Source organism: Amaranthus tricolor, chromosome 7 (assembly GCF_026212465.1).
Source record: "Amaranthus tricolor cultivar Red isolate AtriRed21 chromosome 7, ASM2621246v1, whole genome shotgun sequence".
NCBI classification, from domain to species: domain Eukaryota; kingdom Viridiplantae; phylum Streptophyta; class Magnoliopsida; order Caryophyllales; family Amaranthaceae; genus Amaranthus; species Amaranthus tricolor.
The window spans coordinates 27,059,707-27,072,428 of record NC_080053.1 but is presented as its reverse complement, the minus strand read 5'-3'; the positions used below and the strand labels follow the sequence as shown (position 1 = coordinate 27,072,428).

General features: G+C 30.4%; 1 protein-coding gene across 1 annotated transcript; it reads right to left on the bottom strand.

Moving 5' to 3' along the window:
• Nucleotides 1-115: 115 nt before the first annotated feature.
• On the bottom strand, nucleotides 116-1,305 carry LOC130817324 (NDR1/HIN1-like protein 6). Its single transcript, XM_057682957.1, has one exon. The coding sequence runs from the start codon at nucleotides 1,276-1,278 to the stop codon at nucleotides 499-501; it is 780 nt and encodes a 259-aa protein (XP_057538940.1). The 5' UTR covers nucleotides 1,279-1,305; the 3' UTR covers nucleotides 116-498.
• Between the last annotated feature and the right edge of the window lie 11,417 nt (nucleotides 1,306-12,722).

Genomic DNA, 12,722 nt, shown 5'->3' with positions numbered 1-12,722 from the left:
TATATATATATATATATAAATATATATATATATATATATATATATATATATATATATATCAAAAAGTGATATAGATATAGATATAAATAAAAAAAATCTAATAAAAGTATACCAATATATTTATATTCATCAAAATGTGATGGAACATATCCGTCATTTATATACAAGTACAACAGTACTAACCTAAACTATGAATTATGGATGATCAAAAAATAATCCCCTAAATCTTTATTTAATGCATGAATAAGTAAAAGTATAAAGATGCTCAAGGCAATAAAATAAATTAAAAAAAAATTAATATGGTTTATATGGTATATATATAAACCATAATAATATACAAGGAAATAAAAGAGGATTCAAAAAGAATCAATGAAAGTTTTAGGCATGTATCACATACTCCATGGTAGAGATTTTTCTAAAAATAAGAAACTTCAAGTATTAAATTAATCGATATATAAAACATAAAAATATATATCAATTTTTACTCCGCCTTCGCAATTAAAATATACGTTTGAGTCTAAATTTGCAACTACTAGTCCCAATTCGAATTTCTTGATTATTAGCCAAACTTTGAATACTAAGCTCACATTTAACCTTAAACCTCATTTTCATCAACTTTAATTTTCCCAACTTAATCTTAACAGGAACTTTGGCCCTTAAAAGCAAGGGAATATTCCCTGTTTGTCTTAACTGTTCTTGGTATGTAGAAGAAAACCCAGTTGCATTATTAACGGTACCAGATAAAGAAACATCTAGAAAGGTCGTATTTCGATGACCTTGATAGAATTTAGGCAAGGAACCTTGACATAGAAGTATGTCTTTATAGTATGCACTAAGAGATGACCCACTAAGGTAATAGATCCCTATGTGTTTGTTTGGATTACGTGCGGTTATGTTAACGGAAAATGTGGCTGAAATTGAGTTATTTGAGTTGGGGGAAAATTGGGTGATTTTAAGTGTGTCGATCGAGTAATGAGGGATTTTGGGTCGGAAAATGAGGAAGAGGATACCGATTGTGGCTCCGATGAGCACCAGAAGGATAAGAAGGGTACAGAGAATGCAGCAGAATGCTCGACAACAACAATTTCGTTTGTGTTTTGGGGTTGGGTAAGTGGATGGAAGACCGGTTCGAGTGGGTAGTGGTGGTAGGTGGGGGTGATTTGGGTGGTGTTTGCTATCGGAACGTAGTGTGTGAGGTGGGATTAGTGGGGCGGATGGGGGTGGTGGGGGGGCTTCGACGTCGTGTATAGGGTGGATTTTTTGGTGGGTAGATGACATTTTTTCGTATAGTTTAGTTTGGTGATGTTTGAATTGAAAGGGGGTAATGAGACTTTTTGTAGGGTGGATTGTGGAAGGTATAAAAAAGGATATCATCACATAAGATAATAAAAGTCAGGAATTGGGTACTTTGAAATTTTGTTTTGTTTGACTTTTGGAAGGTTTTTCTTTTTGGTGGTTAATTAACGTGTCCTTTTTTGTTTCTAGATTAGATAATAGAAGTAATATATACTATCTCTATAGAATTAATATGTATAGATGATATTAAAAGAGTCTTTATCTAAAAATAAAAATGATGTAAATTAGCTTGGATGGATCAAAATGGAAAATACTGAAATTCAATGGGATGGGGAGAGTATTTTTTTTGTCCCAAATTAAGTTGAAAAATGCGATAAAAAAATAAATAGATGATAAAAATGGGTGGTTAAGATGAAGAGTAAGTGCAAGTTAATAAATGAATTAAAAAAATATAAGACTATTACCAAAAATGTAAGAGATAAGTAAAATAATTAAAATAAAAATTAATGCAAATTGAGAAAGATAGACATATTGATAGAATAGTATATAGGGTGGTTTACTAGTACCAAATTTCACCTGTTAATTTATTGGTTACCTTGTTATTGCCGCCTCCATTGGTCAACAAGTGTGGGGGTGTATTTTTTGTGTTGTGAATTTTGACGTGTTCATGTATATGAATACCTAATGATAAATGTATTGGATTGATTGGTAGTTGGTTTTTATGCTGGTTTTTTAGTTGACTACATTAATTTGACTTTTACATTAAAATGAAAACTATGTTTGCATTTGGATTTTGGGTTTTCGTTCCAATTTTCTCTAATAAACAATTAAATTTTACTAATTATTATTTTTGTTTTTTAATGTTCTTCCCGTTTACTTTTTGCATAGTTTTTAAAGTAAATTTTAACCTTTAATATCTCTAAATACGTATCATAAAAAATTATAAAAAATATATAATAAAAAAGTATACATCAAGACGAATTTAACAAGATCTCACATGGATAAATTTTATCATCTATATATGTCTTAAAAATGTTAATCAAATTTCTCTCTCCAAAATAAAATATTCTAAACGGGAAGAACATTAGAAAATAGAGGGAGTATTTTTTTTAAATAGCTTGATTATCTAACTATTTTTAAAGTCAATAAAAACAGACAACACCATATAACATAGAATAAAAGTAGATATCAATCAACAACTAACAACCAATAACTAACACTATGCACATTGCCAAATACCCTCATCGTGTTTTCCAGGAGTAATAGTATTTCTCTTCAAATTGTTCTAATGACATTGTACAACATGTTAAGGAACCAACTCAACTAAAAGTCTAAGCTGATGGTTGAGACCTCGTAATATGTTATATACTTCGACACAATAATAGTATTTTTAGTGTTGTAAAAGAATTTTAGATAAAATATGTATACTCACTATATTCTTGTTATCCAGGATTTAGTTTTTTATTTTGGGTTGTTTTTTCATTTTGTATTATTTCTATTTTTGGTAAATCGCGTACTATCTTTATTTTGAATTTCTTTCATATATTTTAACTCTTTTGATTCCATCCACACAATTTATTTTATCTTTATTTATAACTAAATATCACGTTTTTCTTTAAATTTTAATTTTCTTTTTACTGAACATAGGAGTATTCAATTTAACATACTCCCTCCTATTCACCTTAAGAGTCCCATTTGACTTTTTACGGATTTTAAGGAGAGTCAAAAGTGGGACCCTAAGGATAGGAAAGAGAGTGGTATTATGAGTTTTTTAATGTAAGGGAGGAAGATTAGTATGGGTAATGGAGGATATAATTGAAAATAAGATAAAGTTACTAAGGGCATAAAAGTCAAAAACCCATACCAAAAATAGAAATGGGACAATTAAGGTAACTTGACCATAAAAGAAAATGGGACACATAAGCTGAATAGGAGGGAGTATTACAAGTACTCAGGTATTTTGATTTAAAAATATCGTATGGGTTATCCAAGTTCATTAATTTTTATATTGTGTTGCTTATAAATTGTAATTGTGGCCGAGTGACTATACTTTTTAAACGTGTAAACTTTCATATAACATGTCCTTTTCTATTACCTTCTACGATCATTCTTCCATTTATTAAACAAATCAATGTATCACAATCCCTAAAAATAGCAGATTATTATGATAAACTGAATTATCAACGCTTTTTAAATCTAGATAGATAAATAAATAAATATCTAGACGGATACTTATTTTATTTTATATTCATCGATGGTTGTGTTCATAATATCCTATATATGGAGAGAGAAATATTAAACAGGATTATTATCGATATAATCAAGTTAAAATATATATATAAAATAAATGGGGTTTTGGTGTGGGGGTAGAAGTCAGAACATTAGACAAAAGTCACAATACTCACAAAATAGTAAGATAGTTTAATCATTAGAAGGGTTCGGGTTCAGGTTCGTGTCCGGACCCTTGGACTCGGATCCGTCAATTATTTTTGTAGATCCATATTCGACCCGAATCCGATAGGTCTCTAAAAATAAGACCCAGACCCTTATAAAAGGGGCGGGTCCAACAGGGTCCTGAACCCATGACCATCCCTAGGCGTATATAGTGGATTTAGTAACATTTATTAGACTATTTAGCAGCATAAAAAATCATACTAAAACTTTTCGCGACATAGAAACTAGTGACATTTTTCATAAATGTTACTATATACTATACTAACAATTACATATGTCACTAAAGACCAAATAAAGTGTCACTAAGTCACCGTATAGTAAAACTTAAAATAAAAATCAATAATTATTACACTTAAAATATAAACAATGACATTTTTTATTGTCACTAATTTTTATATCACAAAAAGTTAATGTTATTCAAGTGTTGATGTATAGAATTTTAATATGTAAAAAAAAGTAAAATATTATCAAACATTGTGAAACTAAAAGAGTATTAATTTCACTATGTATGCTTAAGAAACAAGGAATTAGTATAAAGTATAATTTTATTATTGTAAATTGGTCAAGTGTGGGGGTTTATTTTTTTATGTTGTGAATTTTGACGCGTTCATGTATGTGAATGTGATTGATGATGTATTGTTTTTTGTGGTGTATTTTTGCTGATTTTTGGTTATTCTAATCATACAATTCTATATTTCTATTTATATTCATATTGTCATGCTTTTTTTTTATTCGGGGGTGGATTATAAAATCTTTATAGCTATAGAATAGAGAAAGAGAGAATTAATCATTTTTTAAAAGTGACGATTAAAATTTAAGTTACCGTGCACTGCAGTAAAAGAAAATGATGTCAACTACTAGTCTTTTTTGTTATGTTAAATAAAAGGAGTCACTAATATTTCGCTATATTTAATCTTTACGCTATTAATGCACTAGTTTAATTATTAATATTTTTATTATAAATAATAAAAAAATAAAATATATATATATAAATAATTTTTATATGGAGATGAATTAAACAAAATCTCACTTAATTATATTTTAAGTTTTAACTTATAAATAAATTAAAAATAAAAAATATAAATTAAAACCAATTGATGAACAATAAAAAAAACTATTTAAAAATGTTAGGGACAAAGGGAGTGTATATTCATAGAAGACTTAGTTTGATGCATTTTGGTGCTACGTTATTGAATAGTTAATGAGTTTTAAATTGTGATAATAATACTTTTCTATTTAATGTTATTTTCATTTAGAATATTTTCCTTTTAGGATCTGATCTAGATTTTTGAAAATTATATAGAAGATAAATATATTTATGTGAAATTTTGTTAGATTTGTCTTGATGTAACTTGATATCGCCTTTTTAATTTATAGTAGTAATTTTTAAGAAAATGTCAAATGATAAACAAATATGACTAAAGAGGCTCTAGGATGTAACTTTTCATGATAAAAAGTGAAAATAAAATGAGTGTTTTAAAAAGAGTTGCAAATAAAAAGAAATACAAAAATAACACCCTCAGTTTTTTTTTTATTTTAAGTTTTTCCAATTTTTATGAGGGAGAAATTTGAATTTGATTTTTAAAATGTATATTTGAGAGAAAATATATTCATGCATTAGTGGAAAAAACCTTGTTTGCTGCGGTTTTTTTTGCCATTATTTGCTGCGGTTTTGGCCCCCAGCAATAGTGATAGCAGCAAATGTCCTAATTTAAATGCTGCGGTAAAAAACCGCAGCAATAAGTGGTGTTATTTGCTGCGGTTATGGGCAAAAACCGCAGCAAAAAGTGAAGCATTATTTGCTGCGGGCAGGGGGCAAAACCGCAGCAATAAGTGAAGGTTTATTTGCTGCGGTCAGGTCTCGAACCGCAGCAATAAGTCTTTTTTTTTTTTTTCTTTTTCCGTTTAATCCTTATAATAATGCAATAATATTACAATGTAATAACAGTGATTAATCCAATGATAATCACAGATAATCAACATTAATCTCTTTGTAATAATAAACTCTCGCTCGTATATATATATAATATAATATGTACGTACATATATATATATACATTAATAAACTATAAAAAATAATCAATATATATACTAATTACAATTAATCAAGGACAAATATTAGCAAGATACACGGCAATCTTGTCTTTTAATTCGCGCATCTCTTCACTTCTCAAAGCACGTGTTTCCCTCGGAATGTCGTTTAAAACCTATATTATAATATTGAAATAAAAGCTATTACTATAGAAACATGCATTTAGATTTTACCAATAATATATTTAATTAAGAACGTAACAAATACTTACGGCATCTATATTTTCGACTCCAAATTCCTTCACGGAATTTATAATATCGTCCATAAACTTCAGCGCGTAGTAGCCGCAGTCAACGGAAGAAGGAGGTTGTTGAAAGCACTAAGAGAAAATAGAAGTTAGTGTCAAAAACGGTTAAAAACGCATAAAATCGCAACTTAACACATAAATTCTAGAATATGACTATGATTTTCAATTCTAACAACTTCTACACAATAATATATACCAAATAGTGTTGTGTGCCAAGTTTCGTGCAAAACAAACAAAGTTTGAGCTACTTTACGCGCGGAATTGACAAAAACGCTTAAAAACGGATAAAATCGCAACTTAACTTCTAATTTCTAGCATATGACTATTATTATCAAGTATAACCATTTCAACACAATAATATATGCCAAATAGTGTTGTGTGCCAAGTTTCGTGCATAACAAACCATGTTTGAGCTACTTTACGCGCGGAATTGACAAAAACGCTTAAAAACGGATAAAATCGCAACTTAACTTCTAATTTCTAGCATATGACTATTATTATCAAGTCTAACCATTTCAACACAATAATATATGCCAAATAGTTTTGTGTGCCAAGTTTCGTGCATAACAAACCATGTTTGACCTACTTTACGCGCGAAATTGACAAATAAAAACGCGAAATTGACAGCATCAAACTAGTGACCAGACCACCTTGCACGACACGTGGAGACCAAACCTATGCATCCAGGACCTAGGCTAAAGTGGAAATGGAATCTTAGTACTTGGATCTAGCTATCAAAGTCCTAAAACCATTCTAACAATCCCCGTGGACTCCTAGAAGCTGAGCCGAAGGAGGGCTGGTCGACAGTTTGCTAGATCAGAATTATGTTTAAGTGTTTGTGGTTGTTTCGTGTTCTTTTCATGATCATTTGTAGTTTTTGACTGTGTCATTAATCAAAGCTTACGCACAACATTAATCCTTGCATAACCAAGGCCTTAATCAGCCCCGGTTTCGCATCAAAACCATGTTTGAGTACTTTACGCGCGAAATTCACAAAAACGCTTAAAAACGCATAAAATCGCAACTTAACTTCTAATTTCTAGCATATGACTATTATTATCAAGTATAACCATTTCAACACAATAATATATGCCAAATAGTGTTGTGTACCAAGTTTCGTGCATAACAAACCATGTTTGAGCTACTTTACGCGCGGAATTGACAAAAACGCTTAAAAACGGATAAAATCGCAACTTAACTTCTAATTTCTAGCATATGACTATTATTATCAAGTCTAACCATTTCAACACAATAATAAAATCCTCAACCTCCCCATTGAACAACTTCTTCTTCTTACGATATTGGTGGTCACGTGGGAGGAACTTTCGATGGTGCATGAATACGTGTTTGCACTTAGGAATCCACGTGGATTCCATGTCATCGATACATATCGGGCATGCTTTCTTCCCTTTGTTCTTATACCCCGATAAGTTGCCATATGCCGGAAAATCATTAACGGTGCATAAAAGCATTGCACGCAAGGTGAACTCGAAACGCCTTCATCCCACATCTTTCTCAAATCCTCAACGAGAGGTGCAAGATACACATCTATGTCATTGCCAGGTTGTTTAGGACCCGAGATAAGAAGCGAAAGCATTATGTACTTACGCTTCATACACAACCAAGGTGGCAAATTATAGATCACTAAAAGTACCGGCCAAGTACTATGTTGAGAACTAAGATTGCCGAACGGGTTCATTCCATCCGTACACAGTCCGAGCCTTAAATTACGAACCTCATCCCCAAAAGTCTTATGCAACCTATCAATACTCTTCCACTCCGGAGAATCAGATGGATGTGTGAGCAAGTGACCTTTCTTCACCCTATCTGCATGCCACCTCAAATTTAACGCATCTTTCTTTATAGAAAACAAGCGCTTGAATCTAGGTATTATTGGAAGATACCACAATACCTTAGCCGGGGGCCCTTTAGCATCCCGAGCCCCTTTACGCTTGTAGCGCGATAACCCACACCTAGGACACTCTTCTAAGTTCTCGTTTTCATTCCGATACAACACATAATCATTAGGACACGCATGAATCTTCTGGTACTCTAAGCCGAAAGGACACATGAGCTTTTTGGCATAATATGTTGACTTTGGAAGTTCATTTCCCTCAGGAAGCAACTCACCTAACGCTTCTAATAACATTGTGAAACTAGCGTCACTCCAATTGAACTTTGACTTAATGTTGAAAATTGTCAACACTGCTGTTAGTTTGGTGAACTTTGTACATCCAGGGTACAAAGGCTTTTGAGAAGCCTCTGTCAATAAGTCAAAAACACGAGGACGTTTTCCTAACTCATCCTCGACTCCCTCCATCATCTCATCAACACGATCCACATCCTCATCGACATTCTCTTCATCTGTCTCATACCCATCAACATGATCTACTACATCCTCATTGACATCGGCCACATTATTGACGTCCTCAACAACACTTTTCTCTTTGTAAACTCCCTCCTCACCATGCCAAACCCAAACATGATATTGAGGCCTAAACCCACGTCGAAGTATGTGCTCCCTAAGGATATCAACACTATCTACCTTTGATACATTGCCACAACTGACACATGGGCAATAAAAACCAACTCCCCCCGTCCTAACTTGATGTTCAACCGCAATACTACAAAATTCTAATACGCCATCAATAAATTCCGACGATTCAATGCTTCCATACATCCAAGAACGATCGTTTGTCATCCTAATTAGTGTGATTAATTGATTCAAAAAAAAATTAATACACAAATTTTAAACATATATACTTATTTCTAATTCTAATAAGTATAACAATTAACAACAAACCATATTTTTAACAAATATCACAAATATTTAACAAACTTGAATAATGTAAAACATATATATGTAAAACAGAGACCAAAACTGTTGTAAAACATATATATATATATATATATATATATATATATATATATATATATATATATATATATATATATATGTATGTATATATATATATATATACATATGTATATATATATGTATATATATATATGTATGTATATATATATATATATATATATATATATATATATATATATATATATATATATATATATATATATATATATATATATATATATATATATATATATACATATATATATATATATATATATACATATATATATATATATATATATACATATATATATATATATATACATATATATATATGTATATACATATATATATATATATATATATGTATGTATATATATATATATATATATATATATATATATGTGTGTATATATATATATATATATATATATATATATATATATGTATATATATATATATATATATATATATATATATATATATATATATATATATATATATATATATATATATACATACACACACATATATATTCAAATAATGTAAAACATATATATGAAAAACTTGAATAATGCAAATTAGTAAAATAAATATAATAAATACAACGAAAACAGAGACCAAAATTAATAATTAATATTCTTAAACTAAAGAGTTTTTTTTTTCTTGCATTATTCTTCATGACTGATCTAACCTACGTACACAAATCGTATTCGAAGTCTTTCATCTTCTTCATGACGAAACTGCCCTTTTTTATTTGATATTGCTTTATTGATATATTATTTGATTGAGTTTACAACAATAAGAACAACAAGAACAATAAGAATAAGAACCAAGAACAACAACGTAACAAGATTTTAAGTTGAAGATGAACAGAAACATGGTTTATGAACAGCAACATCAACAACAAAAACAACTTCATCTTCTCAAATGACCACAAGATTTTTTACAAGAACAGCAACAACAAGAAGATGAACAGAAACATATATTCGATGAACAGCAACAAGAACAGCAACAAAATTCGTTTATGAAAATTCGAAGTTTGATGATGAAATAAAAATAAAAATAAAAACAGCAACAAGAACAGCAAAAGTTCAAAATAAAATTAAAAATAAAAACAGCAACAAGAAGCAACAAGGATTTACCTTCAAAACACAAGTTTGATGATGTACAGTAGATGAAAAGAAGAACCACGAACAGCAACAAGTTTGTGAAGATGAACAGCAACAAGTTTGTGAAGATGAAGAAGATGAACAACAACACGAACACGTACAAATGAAGATGAATAACAGCAAATGAATAAAAGAGCGTTTGTGAAAATGAAGATGAACACAAGAAACGAACACAATATGAAGCGTTTGTGAAGATGTTGAAGAGGAACGAATTGCAAAAGAAGATGAAGTGTTTTTTCAATGAAGAACAACTGTACGTATAACGTTAACGTATTTGAGAAGATATATGAGAAATAAAAAGAAATGGCGGGTTTTATTTGTGCAAAGGTCATTTGCTGCGGTTCATTAGAAAACCGGAGCAATTAATCCAATTTTGCTAGGGTATTTGCTGCGGTTGTGCATAAACCGCAGCAATAAATGCGTGATGCTAGAGTATTTGCTGCGGTCCTTAGGAAAACCGCAGCAATTAGAGTATTTTTTTTTTTCCAATACGTTTTTCTATTTTTTGCTGCTAATACACAAAAACCGCAGCAAATATTGAGCAGCAAATACATTTTTTTCCACTAGTGATGTGGAATCTTGTTAGATTCGTTTTGATACAAAGAATTTTAATATATAATTTTTTTAATTTTTTATTATGCATATTATGAAATATCGAGGCTCAAATTTGCATTTAAATACGTAAAAAAAAAAGTGAATAAAAAAAAAGAATAAAGGGAGTATTATTCAGTGAAATAATTTGAGTTAGACAATATAGGGGGTACAATTGTTGCAACTTGCTATTGTAATATTGGATAGCCTATTTTAACACATAACACTTGGTTATCAACTTATCATACCTCATTTTCAAACTCTATTGCTTTGAAGTTTGAATTAGTATTTAGCAACCATTACTCCTATTTTATTTTTATTGTATAATCTACTGATTTGTTCAATTAATTTAAATAAAAAATATTATAATTAATAATATAATAGCGTTAATTTTTTATAGGAATAATATAATTACTTAGTTACTTAAATTGAATTATTATCAATAAAATTAGTAAATCAAACTGTACCTACTAATCAAAAACTTAAAATATTATAATTTTTATTGTTTAATTCAAAAATATGATATTATGGAAAGTGTTATAGACGTCATTTATATTGTTATGTATGCAAAGATGATCAAATTTTCAATCTTAGCTTTTGTGTGTTCATACTTTTTGTTATGAATGGTAGTATACTAATGTGATTATAAATGTTACTATACTAATGTGTGACTTGAGTGCACATTAAAGGGTTGAATTCATGTGTGTGACTCTTGAGTTGTGGAATCCAAAAGGGTGTAATAAGGTGAAGAGTATTCATGGGAATTATTGGTGTTAATGAAGATTAAGGTGAAGAGTCTCATGTGTGTGACTCTTGAGATAATGCCTTTTCAAGTTCTTAGAGTTATTTCATAGTATTCATTACCCTAAATTAACTATGTATTTATGTGAGCCATTCATCTTCAAGTACCTAGCACTATAAATAGGGCTCTCATACCCACACTTCAAGTATGCAAAACACATCAAACACAACCCTTAAGCCAAACACATAGCCTATTGTTGTTATCTCTATCTCAATTGTAATTCTTCATATTGAAGTGTTGTTTGTATTCATTTGATATAATATAAACATAAACTACACACCACGGAGGACGTAGCCATCATTGGGTGAACCTCCTTAAATCTTTGTGTCATTGTTTGTTACTTTGTCAAACTTAATTTTGCTCATTGTTGTTTGTTCTTAACATCGTAAGTATTTGGCGATCGTTTTCAATTGGTATCAGAGCCAAGGTTATTTTGCGGTGTTTTAAGAAATTATTACTTGAAAATCATGACTACAATGAAGCTCGATATTGAGAAGTTTGATAGGAATGTAAACTTTGGCTTATGGCAAGTCAAAATGAGAGCCATTTTGATTCAAAATGGTGTGCACAAGGCGATTGATGGTGTAGAGAAGATGCCGGAAGGAATGTCCGCATCGAGATGGGAAGAGATAGACACAAAGGCGTTATCGGCAATCCAATTATGCTTACCCAATGAAGTTCTAAGAGAGGTTGTTAAAGAAACAACAACCAAGAGTATATGGGAGAAATTGGAATCACTCTACATGGCCAAGAGTGTTACCAATAGGCTACTTTTGAAGAGTAGACTCTACGACTTACGCTTGGAGGAAGGTAAACCTTTAAAACCTCACTTGGATGAGTTTTGTTCCATTGTTATGGATTTACAAAACATTGATGTTAAGCTTGATGATGAAGACTTGGCAATTTATCTTTTATGTTCTTTACCCCCTTCTTATAAAAATTTTAGAGAAACTCTACTTTATGGTAGAGATAATTTGAGTAGTGATGATGTGAAGAATGCCTTGACTCAAAGGGATCTCATTGATACACAATTGTCACAAAAGTCACCAAGCAATGCTAGTGACGGTTTGTTTGTAAGAGGGAGGTCACAAGAGAAAGGTTCCACTAGTGGGAGTGGAAACAAGGGTAAAGGAAGGTCCAAGTCCGTAAGGCCAAACAAAAATAAGACTTGTAACTATTGCAAGCTTAAGGGCCACATCAAGAAGGATTGT

Excerpts from the sequence above, each read along its gene's own strand:
- LOC130817324 (XM_057682957.1), bottom strand. The coding sequence starts at position 1,278 with ATGTCATCTACCCACCAAAAAATCCACCCTATACACGACGTCGAAGCC.